This window comes from Rhineura floridana, chromosome 4, assembly GCF_030035675.1.
Source record: "Rhineura floridana isolate rRhiFlo1 chromosome 4, rRhiFlo1.hap2, whole genome shotgun sequence".
In the NCBI taxonomy this organism is placed as follows: Eukaryota; Metazoa; Chordata; class Lepidosauria; order Squamata; family Rhineuridae; genus Rhineura; species Rhineura floridana.
In genome coordinates this window covers 86,860,493-86,885,218 of record NC_084483.1, presented here as the reverse complement: position 1 = coordinate 86,885,218, position 24,726 = coordinate 86,860,493, and the positions used below count along the sequence as shown (strand labels likewise).

Sequence of the window (24,726 nt, the reverse complement as noted above, 5' to 3'; positions counted from 1 at the left end):
TCCAAACAAAGAGTGCGTTTTCTCATGAAGCAATACAGGGATACAGGTCCTGCGGCATTGGGAGAAAGTTGACAGAGCAAGGGACTTCTTCCTGCCTGTTCTTTAAGAAGGGGCCAAACGGGCGCGCAATCTTTCGCTCCTCCTTAACTGCCCCTCAGGTACTGCCCGCCTTCCCCCCCTTCTCTCCTGTCTTTTCAGCTGTCTGCGTGTGCGCGGTGAGGGGGGAAGCATCACCCCCTCCTCTTCTGAAGTTTCCGATTCCAGGATGGGGGATAGGGGAGGGGCTGATGGTAAACTGCCTCCCCGCTTTTCGGCTGTGAGTAGCCCTCCCTCTTCCCCCTCTTGCTCTGAGCCTGAAAGAGGGGGAGGCGTGAGAATGTCCAGGGAGGGCTCAGGCTCCCCGTTGCTAAGCGACCTTATCACTGGCAGTTCCTCTGTTTCGTCTTCGCTCCAAAGGGGGGAAGTTCCTCCCCCTTCCCTCTGCCATCCATCCGAATACTCTTCTCCCAACTCTCCGGGATCCAGCTCCCCGGGATTGGGACCCCAGCTCTACCTTCCGACACTATGCAGTGAATTGCCCTTGCTACATTTTCTTGGCTGCTTGTCAAAAGAGGGCTGTGTGTGCGTTTTTCAGGTGTTCTGCCAGTGTGGTGTAGTAGCTAAGGTGTTGGACTGTGACCTGGGAGACCAGGGTTTGAATCTCCACACAGCCATGAAGCTCACTGGGTGACCTTGGGCCAGTCACTGCCTCTCAGCCTCAGAGGGCGTCAATGATAAACCACCTCTGAACACCACTTACCATGAAAGCCCTGTTCATCTGGTCGCCATAAGTCGGGATCAACTTGAAGGCAGTCCATTACCATTACCATTGCCCAGGGAGCTATATTGGTGTTGCGTGATCTCTCTTTTGTTGTGCTCCAAAACAGTGGTTGTGGAGAACATAAGAGGACTGAAATCTTTGCCTGTAGGGATGCCTGGAGGCTGGTAGTAGCAGGGTTGTGGCTGGCTTGCTGTACTACTGGAGCTTATGGAGTTGGGATGCTGAGTTGTTGTTTGGCTAGTAAAGTAACAGTTTTGATGATTTTTTGATGTGTTGTTGATTATGTTGTTGTTGTTATATTTTTAGCTGGCCCTTCAACCAAAGTTCCAGGCAGTTTTACAACATAAAATAATAAATTATGCAGCTCAATATCAGTTAACAAAACTCTGCTAGTACTCGCTAGTTAGTGACTGTATTGGTGACAAGTTCCACAAACTGCCCACATGCAGAAGGAGGCAATGAACTCGTGTCGATGAGGACACACTCCCAGCATACATTCCTGTATCACATCACACACACACATGAAACAACTTGCACCATAAGAATCACAACATGTTCTACAACAACTCGTAGCAGGGCCTTCTCGGTTATGACACCCTAGTTATGGAACTTCCTTCCCTTAGAGCAGCGGTGTGGAACCATTGGCCTCTGAGCCTAATTAGGCTCATAAGCCCTCTCCATTTTGCCCAAACCACACTCACCTGTCCATCACCTGATATCATACAACATCAGGAGCATGACAGGTCAACCATGGGGCCAAATTGAAAAGGAAGAACCAGGATTGTGCTCCTAATTCTTCCTTTGCAGCTGCAGCTTGAATTCACGCTGGGGTTGCAAAGGAAAGACTACACTCCCAGTCCTTCCTTTGCAAGCCACAGGTTCAAAGGTGACTCACACAATATCCTATGACATAATGTGATTTACAAGTGGGTGGCTCTACCCACCTGTCAAAGTGTCACAGGGTGGGGTGAGAATTCTGGATCAGGCATGCTGGCCAGATCCATTTTACCACCCCTACATTAGAGATGTATGTGTCCCCTTTGTTGATATCTGTTAGACATAGTTTTATCTGGCTTTTGGGGATTGAAGAGATGCTTGGCTGGTTCTGTTCCTTATGACTACTATATTGTTGCTATTTTCAGGAATCTTGTAGACGTGTCTCTTTTATACTGCTTTGGGATTTTCCGGCTATAGCTTTTTCTTCTCCCAGTTCAGTGAACACTGGAGATAGCAGTTGTTTACCTATGTGTATTGGCATCATATCGATCCCCTTAGCATATCTGTTATGATGTTTTATTGCACAGCAGGAACAATATTATTGTCATGTGTAGTTAGTGATAGTACATGGGGACATTCCACTGAACTCTCTGGTTACTTATAATTGATTTAAGCAATTTTTTCCTATTTATTGTGGACAAATATTTCAAAAATTATCCTTAATTTTGATTGTAACTTCAAAGCTGCATTAATTTTACTTTTAATGTGGTGATTCAGGATATTTCAATGGAATTAGTCTGGAAGGGCTAGAAAGCAAGCATTACATTTGTAGTTAGCTGGAGGCTAATAAACATTTCAGATTCCTAGATGGCAGCTTCAGTTGCAATTAGTCGTTCATTTTTACAGTCATACTGTAGAATATAGTGCAAAAGGTAGCATTTTGGAAAAGGTTGAAGTAGCCTTTTGTTCTGTCATTTGTATCTGGAATTCTGTCTCATTGTACTAAAATAGTGCTTCAGATCAATTTCTGATTGATGCCCAAATGGCTTGCCTTAATTGTGAATGATATTGTGATCACTGTCCTATACATGCAAATATTTCTACTGCTTACTAGTTCCTCACAGTGCTGTTTCTATGTTTTGTTTATAGGCTTTGACTTTTTTCCCCTCAAGTGTCTCCCCATAATATTTTGTCCTCTCCTCCCACCTTCTCACTGAGGCATGAGCAAGGCCTCAGTGGACTTTTCTTCTATGTCAAACTGAGCGGTGATTCTATACTATGTGGCATAGCTAGCTTGTTAATGAAAATTATTTTTGAAGCACCCCTGCCTCAAATGAAGAACTTACTAGCCCATGTATGATAAAACTGGCTAAGAGAAGATGTTTATTTTTCATAAAAGATAAATGAAGATTTTACCTGTGTTTACTGTGAAGAAATCTTTGTAAATCGTATTTTCAGGGTAGCTATAATTGGTTTTGTGTGCAGCATGTGGTTCAGCAATGCTATACAGATTATGGTTTTTCAGAGCTTAAGGTGATTTGAAAAAGCAAGTGATGCTCGTGGTGTTCACTCGCATCCCACTGGTAAGCAGTTATTTCAGGTTTTTTAAATTGTGTCATGTCAAAAATTTGTAAATGTGTTTAACCATAAGCAATAGTTGGACCAATGAAATGTGTTTATGTTTGTGTACATCATGGGAAGTGAAGCCTTTCACAAACCATTTCAACTCTCTCAAATACTTTTATCTAGTATCAAAGAAAACTTCTATTTGTTGCTTTGGCAACTTCTGAACTTCCTTGAAAGTCTTGTAGTGGTCATATCCTGTGGTTTCCAAACGGTGTGCCAGCTTATTAAATAACTGCTCAGTGGGTATCTAGGTATTGGGCACTGTCAAGTTTTGAGACATAAATCCTGTATATCTACATAAAACTCTGCCTTTTACTTCTGCTGTGTCCATAGATTCCATCGGGCTTCGTATATGGACTTCAGGCCTTGGCGATAGCAGAATATTCAGCAGAAGGTAAAGAGGAGTGCTGCCTTCTGGCATCATAGTGTGTGCCTGTGTGCGAGTGTGCGCTGGAGTAGCTAGTGTTGTGCAAACCGTCTAAAGAAGAAACAAATACATCCCTGTAGGCTTGGGACCTTAGTTAATAGAACATATATGTCAACAAACTGCCTGTTTGAGCTTGGTCAAACGTTCCATCATCAAATGTTCCAAGAAATCAAAAATGCCCTTGTATTTAAGGGTCAGCCTATCACCTGTTCCATCAATGAAAGCAATGACAGGAGTGTAGAGTCTTAGCCTCCCAGTTCTGTGGAAGTGAGAGTCTCTTTCTTCTGTGTTTGTTCATACATTCACTCCTACCTCTAGGTTAGGACTAGTCACTCCTTTCAAGAAGACTTCTCCCTTCTCTGTTCCCAGTCTACTCCATATGGCCTAGCTTCTCTGGACATGAACATAATGTTCAGAAGGAAGCATGCAGCAAGCAAATATGGACACACAGTGACACAGGTTTGAGAGGAGCATTTGCAGTGACATGCACATAGGTGTTGCAGATGCAAACACATGCACGCTGCTCTGCTCCATATGGTTCTGCTGCCTAATAGGAGGGCTATGAAGGTGGCTGGCACCATTCTATAGGATGCATTTGCTGAGATTCAGTGTATATGTTTGTGCATTGGTCTTCTGGATGCTAGCCAGCTTCTCTTCTCACAGCTTGCTTTAGACTTCTTTTCAAGCAATACAGCATCTGTGGAAACACTGCTGTTTTAAGTGGGAAGGTTGATGGTGAAAATGTAAGCAAGTGAGGAAGCATTCGCTTCACAAAAGAAAGGCAGCCTGCAGATGCTCAATGATACTTTTAAGGTCCTTCTTTGGAAAGGTTTCCCCTTGGAAATGAACTCTGCACATTCTAAGAGTTCACTTGATGGTGACAATCCAATACAAGTCACAAGTGCCCAAGTGTTGGAAACTACTACCAATTCCATTGTATTTATTATGTATGGAAGAACCTACTGTATGATGTAGTTTGGTGTTCTGTAAGCCTTTTGTGGGAGGGTTGGATTCTGGAGTCTTCAAAGCAATATTTTTTGTAATTGGCATACTTGAATTTGTGTGATTGGGGTCCCCACCCCCCAATAAACTAATGCAGCAGTTCTCCAACTTTTTTTCCCCATGGACCACTTGAAAATTGTTGGTGGTCTCGGCAAACCACTTAATGATTTGTCTGCAGGTTGTAGCAATTGTAATGCTCTATGCTAGGTGCTGTGTGATTTTTAATTGCATTTTATTGCTTCTTTCATTTCTTATATTGTATTTTATTATATTATAGTTTACATTCCATAGAATTAAAATTGTAAAACAATAAAACATGATATAAGAAATAAAAGCAGCAATAAAAATGACCACAGTTTGAGAACCTCTGAACTAGTGCTTTCAATACCTGGCTGCTATTTTACAATATTTCACTGGTCAATTGACTGAGGTGTGAAGGTTTTTGTTTGGGATTTTTTTGGACTGGTCAAATGCTGACTCTATACTAAAGAGAAGAGCAATGTTTAACAGAACATAAAGATCTGGAGTTACCTGTACGTACTGTGTGTAGGTTTATGGTTGCAGGCGACATCATAGAAAATTTCAAATGTATTTCCTTACAATTTGGTAGCAATTAGGTCTTGTCATAGCCTTACATCAAGGAAGTGCAGGAATGTGTAATGTATTTCATTTCAGTACCTCTTTGGTGTATGTGAAAGTCTTTATAATGGAATATGGTGAGTGAGTAAGAGATTTGACAGACTCCTGTTGGTAATTTCTTTCACATGTCTTATAATTTAATTTGACCTTTATTAAATGGTCACCGTGCATGGAACAAAGCTACGAGTAATAACCCCTTGTACAACGAGAGCATCTTTAATCTCAGCAGCTATTACTGGTCTGCTGGTTCTCCTGATATGGCTCAGGTTGACTAAACGAAACTAAAAAAGAAGCTGCTGATGGGCTTGGCAGTGCCTGAATCAGGCCCAATGAATTTTTGCATGAATACAGTTCATAAGTATAGGAAAACCATAATGTGCATATGTAGGTCAGCACATGAGACAGTTGCCCATGGAATTTCATTGAGAGTATATGCAGTGATTTAAGCATATCTGCTTTCTATTTCATTACTTTCTCAATAAGGAGGCTTATGCTTGAATATTCACTGTTGTTTTCTAGGCTAAATATTAAAATTGCATAGGATTAGCCTCATTCATGTGGATTTATGCATACAATACATCTTCTGGTGTCATAGTAATTAGTTAGGTGTGTATCATCTGTCCTGTCTTGTTGCTGAAATTTATCTCTGTCCAAATATTTAAAAGGTATGAAGAGTAGTTTATTAACTTATTGGATCACATTATTGTTATTGGTAACTTTTTATTACTTTGTGACTTCAGCTCTGTTCAATATTTTTACTGAATACTATAACAATTTTCAACACAAGTTGTGTCTAGGTGGAAAGTTTCAGGAATTCCTTTTGCCAGGAAGAATACACTGCCAGTAGGAAACTATTTTAGGATTATGATGTATAGCAAGTGGCTGTACAACCTTATTGTGAGTGTGATACATGGTTCATAGAATTTAAGGGCTGGGTGTGAGCAGAGGTTCTTCTCAGGAGCCAACTCTCTGCCCCAGGGTAGTATTCTTTACTACACATGAACGTTTTTTCCCATACCACCCTACCCTAATGAATTAACATGTTCCAGTTTATAGTGTGTGACAAGCAGAGAGCACAATTGAGTATGTCAAAACGCATGTCAAGGTGCATATGAGCAGGTGTCTGTCAGTATAGCTTAGACAGACAAGCCAAGGAAAGGCAAAGCCAGCTGTAGGGTCACTAGCTGTCCTGAACTGGGGAATAGATTCTTCTTGATTTTAAATAATCAATTGGACTCTCATTCTGAAAACTTAATGGGAGTTGGACTTGATAGCCTTATAGGCTCCTTCTAACTCTACAATTCCATGATTCAAGCTTTTACAGTGAACTTGGGGTGGGGGTGGGGGGGTGGTACAGTAACTTCAGGGAAGAGGTAGAGAATACAGCAACAGCAATCTCTTGATTGTATCAGCTGCAAACCCTGAGTATTACTTACACAAGAATGGTATGGATGACACTGAACCACAACAACCCTTTCTTCTTGGCCAAAGCTGGAATATCTTGGGAACACTCCTTGTGTGGAAATGGGCCAACAGAAACAAGCCTGGATCCCTAAATTTATTTATTTTATTTATTTATTACAATTATACCCCGCCGTTCTTTCACCATGGAACCCAAGGTGGCATATATGTGGTTCCCAGGCGGTCTCCCATCCAGGCACTGACCAGTCCCAGACCTGCTTACTTCAGCAAGGTGGTAGCCTCATGTGCCTTCAGACCATAGCCTGGGACCTAAATTGCATTTCCATTTCCCAGGATGCCACTCTTTTGCAGGGACTACAAATTATGGCAGGGTTTGTTTGCCAAGTGTTTGTTGCAGTAGCCAGCTGTGAAGTCCAGTCCTGTAATGTCCTCTTTTGTGGTGGGGAGATCCAAAAATAAATCAGAGGCCATGCATGAGTAATAAAATATTTATATCAAAAGGTGAACCTTTTTTCGTAATTGAATTTCCATACTAGAAAAGGCTTAATGGGTTGATTTTTTGTTTGCCACACAGCTGTTAACGCAGGAGTGGCTAAACTGTGGCCTGTGGGCATGCCTGGCCCCAAAAAGATTTTTGTTATCTCCAAGACTTCATCCAATTTGTCATTCACTTTTTTAAAGTTTTTTTTCCAATTTGACTGTTCCCATGAGTGCCCTACTGTGATGCCATGATGTCAAAAGCTCACTGTGGTCCCTAAATTCTTCCTCCCATTTGTCCATTAAGAATAATTTTAAAAACACATTTGTGACTTTAGGTAGTGCCTGTTTTACACCATAATAACCAGGCCTGATAGATGAAGATCAGATTGTGCATACCCATTTGCCAGACAGCTAGAGAAACATCTGTCCTGATTACGCCCCCATCCCAAATAGCCTGCAGAGCATCTAGAGCTTAGTAGCTAGGTATTTCTTGAACTGGAGGACTTGTGATCCAATAGATGTCTCTGATTATGAAAGTGCGGAGGAGATTTTTGCTGATTCTTCTAAAGCCCCCTATAGAGCATCATAGAAGTTACTGATGATGGCTGCAGGTCATTGGGAAACTGATGAAAATTGCCTCCCTCCCATTCTATTAGCAGAGGTCTTCACTAGATTCATTGCTGTTCTGCGAATGGAAGGAATCCTTCTATTCATGTAAGGGCACAATTGGATACAATGGGTAAAACTTGGGATGTAATAGCTACAATGAAACCGTGTAAAAATAAATAAGTTGGTGTTTAACATTTTGGAAGTATTGGGTCCAGTGATTCTATAATTAGTTTGCCCTTAGTTAGATCCTGAGCAAATGTTCGTCAGTTTCTCCTGATCTTGTAGTTTTCTAGTTGCTCTGTAGTATGTGCATTCTTCTTTTTGCTGTTTGTTGTTGTTATGTGCCTTCAAGTCGATTATGACTTATGGCGACCCTATGAATCAGCGACCTCCAAGAGCATCTGTCATGAACCACCCTGTTCAGATCTTGTAAGTTCAGGTCTGTGGCTTCCTTTATGGAATCAATCCACCTCTTGTTTGGCCTTTCTCTTTTTCTACTCCCTTCTGTTTTTCCCAGCATTATTGTCTTTTCTAGTGAATCATGTCTTCTCATGATGTGTCCAAAGTATGATAACCTCAGTTTCATCATTTTAGCTTCTAGTGACAGTTCTGGTTTAATTTGTTCTAACACCCAATTATTTGTCTTTCTCATAGAATCATAGAATCATAGAGTTGGAAGGGGCCTTGTAGGCCATCGAGTCCAACCCCCTGCTCACAGTAGGAAATCCACAGCTAGAGCATCTCCCACAGATAGCTGTCCTGCCTCTGCTTGAAGACATCCAGCGAAGGGGATCCCACCACCTCCCTAGGCAGTCGGTTCCATTGCCGAACTGCCCTTACTGTCAAGAAGTTCCTTCTAATGTCCAGTCTGAATCTACGCTCCTGCAACTTAAAACCATTAGACCTAGTCCTACCCTCTGGGACAGCAGAGAACAAATCTGTACCCTCCTCTATGTGACAGCCCTTCAGGTACTTAAAGAGTGCAATCATGTCACCCCTCAGCCTTCTCTTCACCAGACTGAATATGCCCAGTTCCTTCAACCTTTCCTCATAAGACTTGTTCTCCATACCGGCTATCATCCTCATCGCCCTCTTCTGAACCCGCTCCAACTTGTCTATATCTTTCTTAAAATGAGGCTCCCAGAACTGAACGCAGTATTCCAGATGAGGCCTGACTAATGCAGAATATAGTGGGACTATTACTTCCCTCGACCTGGAAACTATAGCTCTGTTTATGCAGCCCAAAACCGCGTTTGCCTTTTTTGCCGCAGCATCACACTGCTGGGTCATGTTCAACTTGCGATCCACTACAATTCCAAGGTCCTTCTCACACGCACTACTGCTAAGCTGGGTATTTCCCATCCTGTACCCGTGCATTTTGTTTTTGTGGCCTAAATGCAGAATCCTGCATTTGTCTTTGTTTTTCGCAGTCCATGGTATGTGCAAAGCTCTCCTCCAACACCACATTTCAAATGAGTCGATTTTTCTCTTATCCACGTTTTTCACTGTCCAACTTTCACATCCATACATAGAGATCGGGAATACCATGGTCTGAATGATCCTGACTTTCGTGTTCAGTGATACATCATTGCATTTGAGGACCTTTTCTAGTTCTCTCACAGCAACCCTACCCAATCCTAGCCTTCTTCTGATTTCTTGACTATTGTCTCCATTTTGGTTAATGGCTGTGCCGAGGTATTGATAATCCTTGACAAGTTCAATGTCCTCATTGTCAACTGTAAAGTTACATAAATCTTCTGTTGTCATTACTTTAGTCTTTTTGATGTTCAGCTCTAGTCCTGCTTTTGTGCTTTCCTCTTTAACTTTCATCAGCATTCGTTTCAAATAATTACTGGTTTCTGCTAAGAGTATGGTATCATCTGCATATTTTAAATTATTGGTGTTTCTCCCTCCAATTTTCACACCTCCTTCATCTTGGTCCAATCCCGCTTTCTGTATGATATGTTCTGTGTACAGATTAAACAAATAGAGTGATAAAATACACCCGTTTCACACCCTTTCCGATGGGGAACCAATCGGTTTCTCCATATTCTGTCCTTACACTAGCCTCTTGTCCAGAGTATAGGCTGCCCATCAGGACAATCAGATGCTGTGGCACCCCCATTTCTTTTAAAGCATTCCATAGTTTTTCATGATCTACACAGTCAAAGGCTGTAGTCTATAAAGCACAGGGTGATTTTCTTCTGAAATTCCTTGCTCCGTTCCATTATCCAACGTATGTTTGCGATATGATCTCTGGTGCCTCTTCCCTTTCTAAATCCAGCTTGGACGTCTGGCATTTCTCGCTCCTTATATGGTAAGAGCCTTTGTTGTAGAATCTTGAGCGTTACTTTACTTGCATGGGATATTAAGGCAATAGTTCAGTAATTACTGCATTCTCTGGGATCCCCTTTCTCTGGAAGTGGGATATATATTGAACACTTCCAGTCTGTGGGCCATTGTTTAGTTTTCCATATTTCTTGACAGATTTTTGTCAAAATTTGGACAGATTCAGTCTCAGTAGCTTGTAGCAGCTCTAGTGGTATGCCATCTATTCCTGGTGATTTGTTTCTTCCAAGTATTTTAAGAGCAGCTTTCTCCTCACATTCTAAAATTTCTGGTTCTTCATCATATGGTTCCTCCGTGAATGAATCTGTCATCCTGTCATCTCTTTTATAGAGTTCTTCAGTGTATTGCTTCCATCTTCCTTTTATTTCATCTCGGTCAGTCAGTGTTTTGCTGTTTAATGTTTATAATATGTATTGTTTCAAAAATAATTTTAAATAGGCCTTAAGTTTATTTTAGGTTTTGCCACTCAGGAGAAATAGAGGGGAAATAAAATGAAAGTTGTAGCAAGCAAAGGAAGATTTTTATTGTCTAGGGTTAAACGTAGATATAACTGAGTATAATAATGCATAAAGAAATGAGACATGTATTTTTAAAGAAGATGAGCAGTAAGTTTTCTGTAACATAATTATTGTATAATGATGAACTTGGATAGACAATTTAAACTTCATATTCACATAACATTATACATAAGCTGCAGTCCTATGCATATTGCAGGATGAGTCTCACTGAACTCACTGGGCTTGCTTCTGTGTAAATATGTACAGGAACGCTCTGCAAGTGTCCCAGATAACCTTCCCCTACCGCTGTTGGCAGAACACTTGAACACGCAGGTGAACTATGTGGAAGAAAACTATACTAATCAACACAGTAGTTTTATAACAGAGATGTAAGAACATAAACTTCAAGCTAGCAAGACAACAGCTTAACTGTCATTTTGTAACTGTCACCATAGACCAGTAGATGGAATGTTCACGTAACCCAGGAGACAACCAGCTGGCCTGCAACTTATACAAACATGTACATAAGCACAGACATAAACTCACATACTGTTGTAACTCCAACTTCTGGTGCCCTCTAGATGTTGTTGTCTAACACCCATCAGGCCCACCTCGTAGGGTCAAGGATGATGGAAGTTGTTGTCTAACAACATTTGAAGGGCACCAGGTTGGGTGAGCCTGACCCAGGCTAACTACAGAGAAATCTAGGATTGCAATCCTATATGTATTTTTCTTGAATTAGACCCTTTGGGACTTACTCCCAGGTAAGTGTGCATAGGATTACATCCTTGGTATCCTAAATCCATACTTGTTTTATTTTTCTGAGAGTTGGATATAAATAATATATCATAGGAAATACTAGCATAGCTTAAGTTTCTTTTTCTAAAAGGATCATAATTCTGATTTTAAACTTTCATTTTGATCTTTATGGACATCTGAAAGTGAAATGTTGCATGAATTGGAAGAAGGCAAGGCTCTTCATTCTTCCTTATGCTAGTTTGTTCTGTGGTTTCATTCACTTGGTGCAGAAGATGGAAGAATCTGAGGAACATGAGGAACAGTAAAGAGTCCGAAGTTGTCCCACTTAGCTTCATGTTGCAAGAACAATATGCTGGGTCATATCTGAACATTCTCTGTATCTTTCAACTTTTGCAACACTTTCAACTTTTACAAAGCATGTCCAAAGACTCTTGCTTGTTTAATAGTTCAAAGGCTCTTGCTTGTTTAATAGTTTAATAATACCTGGAAGCTGCCTTTATAATCAACAACAATCTTTATTGCTTAGTCAGCCAACCATTGCAAAACATTAAAACAACCAACTAAATACAAGCAGTTGAAAGATAAAACATATACTTAAAATAGACTATACAGGGAGCAGTTTCAGACAGTACAATAGGTTAAAAACAGTGCACAATCTTGCAGGGGCTGATCTTCATGGCCAAGTTCAGAAATTTGGCCACTTGGACGGTAATTGATTTGTCAGTACCCTCAAGGAGGGCTGACAAAAGAGCATCCATGGAACGGCCTGGGAAAGCTTGCAGAATGGGGTGTAAAAGACCTTTCCTAGGCTCATCATAGAATGTACATTTAAACAGGATGTGTGATACCATCTCCACTTCAAACTTGTCACAGGGATAATATCTATTGTTCCTCAGGATTTTATCAAATCTGCCCTCCAAGAGTTTAGAGGGTAGGGCGTCAAAACAGGCCAAAGAGAAGGCTCTTCTATACTTAGGAACAGATAGCCAACTTAAGTAGCAGATCCCCTCTTTACGAGGGGGACCTATTAAACCCATTGAACGGGGGAAGCAGGGTCCCGAGGCAGCTGCGAAAAGCGCTTGATTGTCAATATCGACTAACCACTGTTTGACTATCACCTTGGCCCTACTGAGTTCCATAGAGAGCAGGTCAACAAAGGAGAGGCCTACCGAGACAATTTTGTCCAACACCGGTTTGGACCAGGATGACTTCAAGGGATCACTCAAGGTCTGCCTCGTAACTGAATCTTGGGGGAGCGTGGAGCAACAGCGTAGCCAGTATTGAATAGTGTAAGTCCAGGCTATGCAGTTTATAGAGTTGAGGCCAGCCTCCAATTTGAGAGTAGCTCCGGAGACACATCTTGGGACTCCAAAGATGGATCTAAGGAAGAAGTGGAAAGTTCCTTCAAGTGAGCCCTTAAGATAGGGATACCAAATTGGGGACCCATAGTGCCATTATATAATAGGGTAAGCTATTTGTTCACCTAGCCCAATATTGTTTACTCTGACTTGTAGAGGCTCTCCAGGGTCTCACAGACAGGTCTTTCCCCATCTCCCGCTGCTTGCTCCTTTTTTAAATGAAAAAAAATATATAATGGGTGGAATTCAACTTAGCGCTAAATCTCTCGTTCTGTCAGTGCAAGGGTTTCTCCTTGCACAACAGAACATTCTCCTCCTCCTGAACACCCTCTAAATTTGTTCTAGGGCTCCCCCAATCTCTGGAGCAGAAGTGGGGAGGGCGCATAACAGAGAAGGTGTGTGTGTGTAGGGGGCGGAGTCCTGCTGTGCAAAAGGAAATCATTTCACTCACAAGATGCAGTAGCTGAATAACACCCGATATTCTTCCCAGATTTTCAGTTTTTGCACTGGCCTAATTGGGTGGAGGGAGAACCTGTTTGGAATCTCCCTCCTCCCTAGCACCATAGCTCTGACTTGGTGTGCACTCAAGTGAGGAGGCAGACATAGCCTACATAAGCACCACCTTCAACCCCATTAGGATTTGGGGAGCAATCTTAAAGTCCCAGCAGATGTCAAGAACATGGTAAGACCAGCCTCCCCTCCATCACTTCATGCAGAACTGCACATTACATGCATAGCTAGCATGTCAGAGTATCTTTAAAATTTAATCCTAGTGCACAGCTCCCCCCCCCCACGTTATTCAGGACTGCAGCACAAGAGAATCCCTTCTCTCTCCAGCAGCAGTTCCAACCAAACTCCCACCTCCTCACTCACACAGTCTACAGCTAGACATAAAAAAGGATCCCATTGCCACCAATGGGAACTTTTTTCCTAAGACTAATTGCTGTGCAGGGAAACAATTTTCTTTGATCACAGCTGGGAAGAGAAAGCCTAAACCTCTCCTCCCTGTGTGCTGTGATCCCTGCACCTTGGAGTAGTTTTTTTTAAAAAAAATCCCCTGACATGGGGTAAAATAAATTCCTTGTTGGCCCTAACCAACTTGTCTAAGGTTTTTGGACTGAGCTAGCTTGTCTTGTCTGTCTTGGTTGTATTTCCTGGATCCTGCAATATTTGTGTTTTCCTAGGAGACTTGTTCTTGCTGTTATTGGCTAGTGTAGGTGGACTGCTTAAATCGTGGGATCTTTCCAGGTTTTGAGGCTATGCTTGGCGCAGCCCTGTGTGTTTTCTTTAACATACCACATCTTCATGTTTCCTTTTTTTTAAGGTTTTTGGAAAACTACCATTTCAAAAGCAAGTATTACCACTAGATTAGCAAATTGCAGATTTATTGTTGTCTGGTCAATATAAGAACTTTGTCATCCATGACAATTGGTTACAGAATACAGATTAGCATATATGCTTATACTTTGAATATAAATAAGACCTGTACAATTTACTATTTTCTTCTTACAGAAAAGATGAGAAGGAGTATGCACTGAAGCAGATTGAAGGTACAGGGATATCCATGTCGGCATGCAGAGAAATAGCAGTAAGTGGACACAATGTTTAAATAAGTTTGCAATTAATGATGTGTTGTTTTTTAAAATCTCCTGACAAAGTTCAGGTTTAATTATCTGAGATATATTTTTCTATTGAACCCTTACTCAAGTGTAATATTGAACTATTTTTTTAAAGTTATCTGGTTAAATTTCAGACATGCATATATTGATATATTTGTATAATTGTGCCTTTCTGCAAGTGGAATAGGCTTCCACTCACACAGTGTGATTTCCCCTGCAGCCCCCTGTGGCCCCCAAATCAGTTCAAGATGGGGCTGCAGGTGGCTGGGAAGTTATTTTGCATGAATAGAAGTATGCTTGTGCGAAATTGAGTATTACCCATAGTAACTACTTTAATTGCTACAAAACCTGACAAAATGGTTTCCATTCACCTAATAATTTTAATTTTAATAATATCACCCTTCTAAACCACAAAAGGCTTCACAGCAGCTACTTTTCCTGCTATCCAAAAGCAGTAGAAGTAAAGTTTGTGGCTGATCCTTGTAACCAAATGCAAGCCTGTAAAAAGTAAGGCATTACTGTAAGAATTGAGACTTCCATTCAATCCAACATATTTATATCTTAGAAATAGTGCATAATCTCTTTCAAACACGCATGTACACCGCTTGATGACTGGCAAATGAATGCATGCGAATCCACTTCATCTGGATCTATTGATGCAAGAGTCATCAGGTGATACGTTAAGCCAGCCCTAAATAAAAGAAAACTCAACTATATACCGTCACCTTCCCTTCAGAATTTACGCAAAATGTAGGGACTCATATTTGATGAAGACTGTACAGATTCAGGACTGCTTGGTCAAGAAGTGTGTGGTTGCACATGCTTGGAGGAAAAAGGAGAAGATCAGTGATGCTCCCCAGTTTGGGGAGGGGCTGGGCAAGATGCCCTCTGAGCCTCTCCCCTGCCACCCTGGCTATTCTTTTCACCCCACACCACACATCAGACAGTGGGATTAACAGAAAAAGGGACCTATTCATTCTTTTACCATTGTCTGGTAACTGGAGAGGGAGAAACAAATGGATCCATTTTACTTCCTTTTTAAAAATAGGCAATACTTCCCCTCCTGCAACCCTGCTTACCAGAAAGTGGGAAGGGAAGAGTTAGAGGTCCCTTTTTCTTTCCTTCATCAAAACCTTTTACAAACATTGTCAGCTGCGCATCAGATATGGCCGAGTACAGACTGGACACTACATCCCACATGGCTCCTGTCTTCAGTCCCTGCTAATCTTTTGCCATGCATGTACCAATGGGCATGTTTATAATGTCTGTGAGGATATTCTCTGCATACTTGGCAGAAACTATTACACTGTAGACTGTTCTGTGTGACATTATTTCTGTTCTACACACAGATGTAAGAATTCTCATGCTTCATGTGACTGCATTGCTTGCAGTAGGAGTGCAACAATTTTGTGAGTGTGATTGGGACAGTGAAAATGTTGATGTTCTCTTCCATGCTGCCTCTGTGTTTGTACTTTTATAAATAGATTGAAACTACTACATATACCTTAACCATATATAACTTAATTTTTAAACCTACCACATTTATAGCTTGCGTGCATGTTTTGAATAGCAAGTTTTCATCTTTCTTCATGGTGAAAATAGCTCATCTCAAACTGGGACATAGATATCTGTAGTACTCGGTGAGAAACAATTTTTTATTTTTTGCTTTGCTTTCTGAAACTTTGTCCTGGCTCCTGACTAGAGAAGCAGACTCAGAACTCAAAGACTGGGTTTTGCACAGAGCTTTATTCCAGAGGTCAGCACAGGAACAAACATACAGTCCTGTGCTCCTTCTAAGAGAAAGGGCTGGATATAAATGTAATAAATAAATAAATAATACTCGGCAGGAATGAGGATACAAAACACCAGCAGGTGAAACAAGGCTGTGGAAGCAATGGAAAGTTATTGCAACAAAGCTCTCACCCCAAGACACTCCAAATAAAAGAGAGGGGGGCAGCCACTCTACTTGCATGAGCTAAATCTAATACTTTCCAGATTTTGAAGCAAAGCTGGGATTTCCCCTAGTGAAAGAAGTTCATTTCTCAAGTTGTAACCGTTTTTTCTTTCACCTGTGTAACCTTGGAGAAACTATCAGTTCTGAATCTGCAAGAGATTCCCCTTCCTTATCTCTCTGGAATTGACTAGTAGCTTCATTACAGCCTGGATGCTGAATGAATAAGTCTGGGCTAGGTGCCAGTGATGAGGGTAAATTGCATTCCTCGCCTTCCACTGCAGGCGATGGAGGCTGCTGAAATTTTCCTGAACAGGAACTCTAACATGACCACTTGGCACCAGGCTGATAGGGATCTCAGGAAACATCTCCTTTGTGGTCTCCTCAGACCCTTCCCCAACAACTGCAACCTCCTCATTCTCCCAATCCTGACAAAGTTTCTCCATGGAGCCCATGACAAACTTCAGTCCTATGCTCAAGTTAATTAGGAGGAAGTTCAATTGAAACCCTGTGGGATTCATTTCTGATACATACAGTCTAATAACTAGCAGACCACCTTCCCCATTATATCCCTGGCCAGTGTCTCAGATCATCCAAGGAGGCCTTGCTGATCATACCACAACTGGTGGAATGTAAACTTATAACATGTCAAAAGTGGGCCTTCTTGATAGCGGCACCCACTCTCTGGAACACCTTCCCATGTGCTGTTCTTGAGGGTGGAAACAGTGGCAAGCTTTAAATGCGTCCTGAAGAGCCATCTATTTAGGCAGGCTTTTCCTGGCTCATAAGGTTCATCACCCTACTCTATTATTTCTTGATATTTTACTGAATGTTTTACTGATGGATTTTGTTTTTATTGATTTTTTTGTTCTTATGTTGTATATACTGTGGATGTTTCTGTTTGTAACGATCTTAATTGTGTTATGTGAACTGTTTAGTGATTTTGCATATTAACTAGTATACAAATATTATACATAAGAGTTCAGTAAAGAATGATTAAAAAACATTTGCAGAACTTTGGGTACCACTCCAGTTTGGTTTCAAAAAAAAATTGTAGCTTGAAGCTTCTTGAGCATGTGCTGTGTTGGAACAAACCTTATGAAAATAATTTATGTACAGTTAAAGAGAGATTATACAAGTTTTGAACTAAATGTATAAATGAACACCACTCCCTGTTTTGGTAGCTGGAGGTGTTGAAATAACTTTTTTAAAAATTAAGGTATTTTAAAAAAGAAATTTAATGTTTATTACATGGGAGGTCGGTATGCATTCATTTTTCAGTAATGAGTAAGGCTAATAATTGAGCCATGCATGTATACACATGTGCTCAATCAACATGTGCAATAAGATCTTTTGCTCTGAATCATGGTGCACCATGGAGAGATAGTAGTCAGACACGAAACCAGAGCTCAGAAACAAAACAAACAGTTTTATTACAAAACAAAATATTGATTTGATATATGCAGGTTGTTAACAGAACAAAAAGATTGGATAATCAAGTACTAATATTACCTCTCCTGAGAGGAGGAGGCAGGTGCTGAATCTGGAGATCATCTTTAGCACTAGATTGGAGTGCTTGGGGTTAGTTGCTGGTGGGGAGGTGGGGTGGTGGCTGTTGTTGTTATTGTTTATTACCTGCCCTTCACCCAAAGGTCCCAGAGCAGATTACAACAAATTTAAACACATAATTAAAAACAGTTAAAAACAACCTAAACAACATCACAGAAAACAGGATGGGTCCTAAAAATATACATCTCAGTATATGTCTCAGGTTAAGTCCTGCAGGTTCCGGAAGTCTATAATGTTGCAAAGGTTCTTTGAACGGGGCTAGGAAGGGAAGCATGTAATGGCATGTTCAGTTGCATCCCTAACTGAACTGAGTTCAAAACAATAAAAACAAAAGAAGGGCAAGAAATAAGGAAAGGAAGCAAAGGTTACTAAGGGATAGGTTGAAGTGGCCTACAGAGTAATCCTCTTCCTTACCCCAAACTGAACACTAGGGCCTAGCTGGGGATCTCTCTTATAGGTCAAATTATGCTAGGAGGGGTTTCCACCCTACAATTGGACCTACATGACAAAGAAGAACAGGGTCTGGTTGGGCACCAAGTTGCCCTAGTGTACAGAATGAATAGTGAAAACATGGTTTCTGCATATACTTCCAGTGGATTATTCGTATCTTTAAGACATGGATTTCTATCAGTGGTACTTTGCTGTAACAAGCTTTTGGAGTATGCCTTTGGATGGTTTGCTAAATTTATGGATCAAGTAATTAGGAATACTTCTGTGTGTTTGGAGTTCTCATGCAGTTATGTAAAACTGATGAGAGGCACTCCAATTGAAACTAACCAGCATGAACTTAAGCTTTCTTTTCCTGGCTAGCCCTAAGCTTTATGCTTAGTTAGCCCATCCCATGCAAGAATCAAAATATCTAGAATCAAGGTGCTGCAGGAATTTTCAAAATCAAAGTGAGGCAGAGCACCTCAGTAATAGAGCAGGGGGATATGATTTCCATTCCTTGAATATGCAGAAGGAAGTCTAACTACTAAAGGGCATATACCTAATATTAAAATCTTAAATATTATAAAATTAGGAATGCCTATTTCTGTGCATGATTTGGAATGAACTTTTAGAAAAACGTCCTGTACTATGTTGAAAACATTTTTAAATAATGCACAGTGTTAAAATAGAGCATAATCTGTCACTTCACAGTGATTTTAGTGGAAATTCATACTTCATTTCCCACTGAAATCAATGGGTTGTCTTTGCTTAATGTTGGCTAAATGATACTCCGCCTTTCTTTTCATGATAGAAACCCAAGGTGGCTTACACGTGGTTCCCAAGCAGTCTCCCATCCAGGCACTGACCAGACTTGACCCTACTTAGCTTCAGCAGGGTGCTAGCCTCATGTGTTTTCAGACCATAGCCTGAATGATGATGACAGAATGTGTGTGTTGTCTATATACCTTTATTACACTTTTAAAAAGTGTTTTTCAGTTTTCAAAGACGATACAATAGCAAGTCATGGCTCTTAGCAGATTTTCTCATTCTGTGGCTTTAATAGATAATCTAGACATAGATATCTATTATGTTAATATTTAACATTTAAAACAAAGATTTTATGACAAAACTTAAGTGCAAAGTCTGGTACAGGTTAAAACTGAAATGCCAAAAAACCAATGAAATACAAAACTGAGCAATTCCTAACCTGTTTTCAGCATGATTTTATTGAGATTAACATGCTGCACTTAACATCAGGTTCTAAAAGCACTGAAACCTGTACAGATCTAAAGGACTTCAACTTAACATATGAAATATGAAGCATCCATTCCACAAGTCCGTAGCAGAGGGAGCTAGGATTACAGGCTTCAAAATTGATTGTGCTGAAAAACTGTTCACTTTTGGTTCCAACTGTCCTTGAACTCTTTCCATTACAACTGATTGTTACAAGAATTGTATTACTAAGATCTAGTGCAAGAGTTTGCTTTTCGACTTCTTCCTTCCCAACCCCTTTTCCTTTTGTGTCATGTCTTTTACACTGTAAGTCTGAGTGGAGGGACTGTCTAACCTACTATATATTTTGTAAAGTTGTTTGTCTGTTTGCTGTGCATTTGGAAACCTCTTAAGATATTGTAACCAAATTTTGCATGATAGTTCCCAAGATCAAGGAGCAGGTTTTTGTCTATGTTTAAATAGAGTCCGATACCATTTTGAATCAAGATGGCAGACTAAACCTTTGAAAACTGCACTGATTGGTTTCTTAGAATTCCTGAGCAATGCTGGGTATGAGGCTGCTAGTAATTGATATTTGAAAGCCTGCTGTGAAAGCCTTTTTTCAGCTGAAGAGCAGGGTAAAAACACTAAATAAACAAATCAGATGTGGAAATAAGGTATGTATACTTAATTCAGTGAAAGTCATGCAATTAACATTTTGTACGGAGAAAAATGAAAGTTGTCCACTTTATACCTTTTGGAGTTTGAATCATATTTAATTATTTAAACCTTAAATGTGTCCAATAAGTGGGGAATGAATAGAGAGATCTGTTTATGTCACATTGCATAGTTTAGGCTCAGATGAAAATATAATAAAGACAGATTCCTAAACTCTAAGCATAATGCTTATTTTCCATTCTTCTGCTTCACTTTTCATACACTTTGTGGAAAGGGAAGTTTTTACAACTTTTGCTGAGGAGAGCTTGTAGAGTTTTGATACTCTAGACTCACCTAATAAGTTCTAATATTACTTTTCTTCAGGGATATTACATTCTTCGTTTGCTTTCTGTATTTTTGCCCCTTAATTGCCCCTTAATTCAAAAATTTCAGTCTTTGAGATTGAATTCTTCAGCAGTCTAGAACAAATTATATTTGGGTAATATTTTACATAATAGTACACTAACCTTTCACATGTACACATTTGTTGTTGTTGTTATCATAGTATCACAGTTTTTAGGTTTTGGAAGAGATTTTAATACTGATGAAAATCTTTGTTGATTTTGTCTGTGGAAGCATTTACGCCCATGTAATTGGCAAGTATAAAAACTTGACGTTATATTTTGAACTCTTACAGATTACTTATGATTTATCAAACTGTAGAGATTCTCTCATTTCTCACAGTCACTTAGCAGGCCTGATTGTTTTAAAGTTCTTTCTCTGCTGCCTTTTAAACTTTCCTGCATTGGACATTATGGTATGTGGTATATGCCCCCAAATAATTCAGTTTTGAAGTCAAGATAAGCAGATACCAACCTTGACCTGTGTGCGGTTTTGACAGCTTCTGCTGCTGGATTTAAAATAAGCTATGGGGAAGAATTTGTTTTGTCTACTTTTGCTGCAGAGCAACCTGATCTGATGCTCCTGAGCTTGTTCGCAGAGTAGGATGCAACTCCCACTCTGATTACTTTATTCTCTAGATTTTCCAAAGCATTTTTGATGTGCAAAAAGTACAAAATGCATATTTCACTTGTGAATGCATTGAAAAAATGTATTTTACGTCAAGTGTGCACAAAAAGTGTATAGCACAATATAGATGAATTGGATGGACACCAGGGGACATAGTGGGATGGAACACAGCTATGATTGAGATTCAGCAAGTCTGAAATGAGACAGAATTAGCTGTTCGTCTTGTTCCTATTGAAAATATTCACACTAGTGATGTGATATTTAACTGTGCCTTCTATCAGTAAAGTGCCAGTCTTATTGATACTCCTCCTGTGAACCCCATGGAATGAAAGCACAATGCTAATTTTCTGATTTCCTTTATTTGAATCAACGCATAATCCTTATTAAAGTTACTTGAAATGCTTTTGTTTAAGAAGAATACTGTTCAGTAATGCCAGAACACTTTCAGATCTTGAAATGCAATTATTTATAGAGCAAGTGCCTTTCAAAATGCTTGTTACGGAACAAGGGTGTTGCATGTCTTGAGCAATTATAGCAAAATAGAAGGGCAGCACCCAAAAACAATACATGAGAAAGTATTAAAAGAAAACCCCAAGGATTCAATAAGCATACAAGTAGTTATTGTAAAACAAACAAACAAACCCTAAAGGCATTTCAGATCCTTTGTTCAGTTTCAAATGACTGAACACCATTTGTCTTTCTAGGCTGTAGATAGCCGTTCTTAATTGGTTACGTGTTTTCTCATCTTAATTCTGATACTAAAGAGGCACTGGCATCCCAACAGCTGTGCAAGCTGTGAGTGGTCAGCATCCAGCCTACTTGAAGGATGTGGTGTTTAATGATGTTTTTATAATAAATGGTCTTGTACTTATTGCAGCCTTAGAAACTTATCCTATAAAAACATGTAGGACCTTGGCACCTGCCTGCTCCTCTTTTGGACATCTAAAATTTTGTGGGTTTTAATGTAATCTTCATTAGATTTTACAGAAACATATAACCAAGTATAATTAGAAAGGAACACAAACAAGTGTTCATAATCATATTGTGTACAACAGAGAATATTATTTGGTCCACCTATAAAAACCGAGCCACAACTAACAAAAGTTTTCCCCCTGTCCTCTCCCTGAAGCCCCGTACCCCCTCCCAATATATAGCAGCACTGGCAACAAAATAAATTAAAGACATACCAACCCTGATTCCATCAAACAGCAAAAGGATTGTCATAAGAATATTAAGCATAATAAGAAAAATAGATGCCTGGAGAAACAGTGAAGCAGTAAAACAAATAAAGGAATTCCCTTATGTGTTCCAAATGTGCGTGCATTGTGGAGGTGGGCCATGCCCAAATCCTCTGAGGTTAACATATTCCACAAAAGGTTACCATATCTTGAGAAATTTATCCTGTTTTGCTGAACAATGTGGTACTCTCAGTTTTGCTGTAAGTTTTTCCATATAAGCAGTGAACCATACTTTTTGGTAATATAAGATAGTCATACCTTTACAGTGGTCAAGCATTGGTGAACTCTTAAATCTGGCTGTCATGAGGAGATGACTGATTAACATCTTATACTTTAGATCAGCCTTTCCCAACCAGTGTGCCTCTAGATGTTGTTGGACCACAATTCCCATCTTTCCTGACCATTGGCAATGCTGGCTGAGGCTGATGGGACTTGTGGTCCAACAACATCTGGAGGCACACTGGTTGGGAAAGGCTGCTTTAGATCCACATTCACATCTACTAAATAAATAGTTTAGAATACAGTAGGGCCCTACTTTGCAGCACCCTGCTTTCCGGCATTCCACTACTATGGCGCCAGCAGGGCAATCAACTGTAGTGCGGGGAGCTTCAGGGGCCAAGCACTGTCAGCTGTAGTGCGGCGGCTGGAGCTCATCAGCTGTAGTGCGTGATCAGCTGTAGCGCGGGGAGCTACAGCTGACAGCGATCAGCTGCAGCGCGTGATCAGCTGTACTGTACAGCTGATTGTGCCAGAGAAGCAGCAGGCTTCGGGCTATGTCCCATTTTCCGGCGATTTTCACTTTTCAGTGGGGGTCTGGAACGTAACCCTCCATATGAGTGGGGCCCTACTGTAGACAATTGCGGAGTCCTGTCCAAAGTTTGTGCTGTAATCACATGAATTTAATTGAATTCTAAAATACCTGGACCTTTTCACATGCCCAATACATGTGGTGCTATATTCCAGCCATCATACAGTCTCCTCAACAGTTAGAAGACATTGTACCACACATCCTTGAGAGATGTACTGGTGAAGATACCAGTGATGCACAATTTTGAACATGGTCTCTCGTATTTGGTTAGAGGGAGTGATTTATCAGTCGCTTGCTCCACAGTTTTTTCCAGTCATCCTCATCTACTGATACAGACCAATCACTTTCCCAAATGCATTTTAAGTCCTTTAATAAAATAATGTAAATTGCTGAAACCTGAGAACATAAGAGCCTGTTGAATCAGGACAATGACCCATCTTGTACAGCATCCTGTTCTTACAGTGGCCACCCAGATGCCTATGGGAAGCCCACAAGCACAACCTGAATGCAACAGCGCTGTCCCCTCCTGCAGTTTCCAGAACTGGTATTCGGTAGTGTGCTGCCTCTGACCATGGAGGCAGAGCATAGCCATCATGCCTAGTAGCCATTTATAGCCTTAATATCCTCTGTGTATTTGTCTAATTCTCTTTTAAAGCATCCAGGTTGGTGGCCATCACTGCCTCCTGTGGGGCAAATTCCATGGTTTAACTATGTACAGTGTGAAGAAGTCTTTCTTTTGTCTGTCCTGAATCTTCCAGCATTCAGTTTCATTGGATGTCCACAAGTTCTAGAGTTATGAGAGAGGGAGAAAAACTTTTTTCTGTTCACTTTCTCCACACCGTGTATAATTTTATGCACTTCTATCATGTCACGTCTTATTCGCCTTTTCTCTAAACTAAAAAGCCCCAATGCTGCAACCTTTCCTCAGATGCGAGTTGCTCCATCCCCTTGATCATTTTGGTTGCCTTTCTTCTGAACCTTTTCCAACTCTGTAATATCTTTTTTGAGGTAAGTGACCAGAACTGCAAACAGCAAGCATTTGCACCATAGATCTGTACAGTGGCATTATGATATTGGCAGTTTTATTTTCAGTTCCTTTCCTAATGATCCTTAGCAGGGGGTTTGCTATTTTCACAGCTGCCACACACTGGGTCAACATCTTTGAGCTATCCACAATGACTAGCAGTTCAGACCCCATGAAAGTATATGTGAAATTAAGATTTTTTGCCCCGACATGCATCACTTTACCTTTGTTTACATTTTATTGCATTTGCCATTTTACCACCCATTCACTCAGTTTGGAGAGGTCCTTTTAGAGCTCTTTGTGCCCCCCCTTTTTTAATGACCCTGAACAAATTAGTGTCATCAGCAAACATGGCCACATCACTGTGGCTTCCACATCCTTGTACAAATGCTGGTGTTCTGTATCCTGATTTATGCATAGTATGTTTTGTTGCTATGTTCCTGTGCTAACCTCTGGAATAAAGCTCTGTGCAAAACCCGGTCTTG

At 40.4% G+C, this 24,726-nt stretch overlaps 1 protein-coding gene across 9 annotated transcripts in view; it reads left to right on the top strand.

The window, feature by feature from the left end:
• CDK19 (cyclin dependent kinase 19) overlaps positions 1-24,726 on the top strand; it is a 183,507-nt gene that overhangs the window by 55,924 nt on the left and 102,857 nt on the right. For 6 of the 9 annotated variants that reach the window (XM_061623620.1, XM_061623614.1, XM_061623613.1 and 3 more), the window contains exon 2: positions 14,218-14,293. In XM_061623620.1, the coding sequence (XP_061479604.1) occupies positions 14,218-14,293 (76 nt within the window). Of the gene's footprint in view, positions 1-3,496; positions 3,558-14,217; positions 14,294-24,726 lie in introns of all 9 variants that reach the window. The other 3 variants (XM_061623616.1, XM_061623618.1, XM_061623622.1) reach the window with 2 other exon arrangements.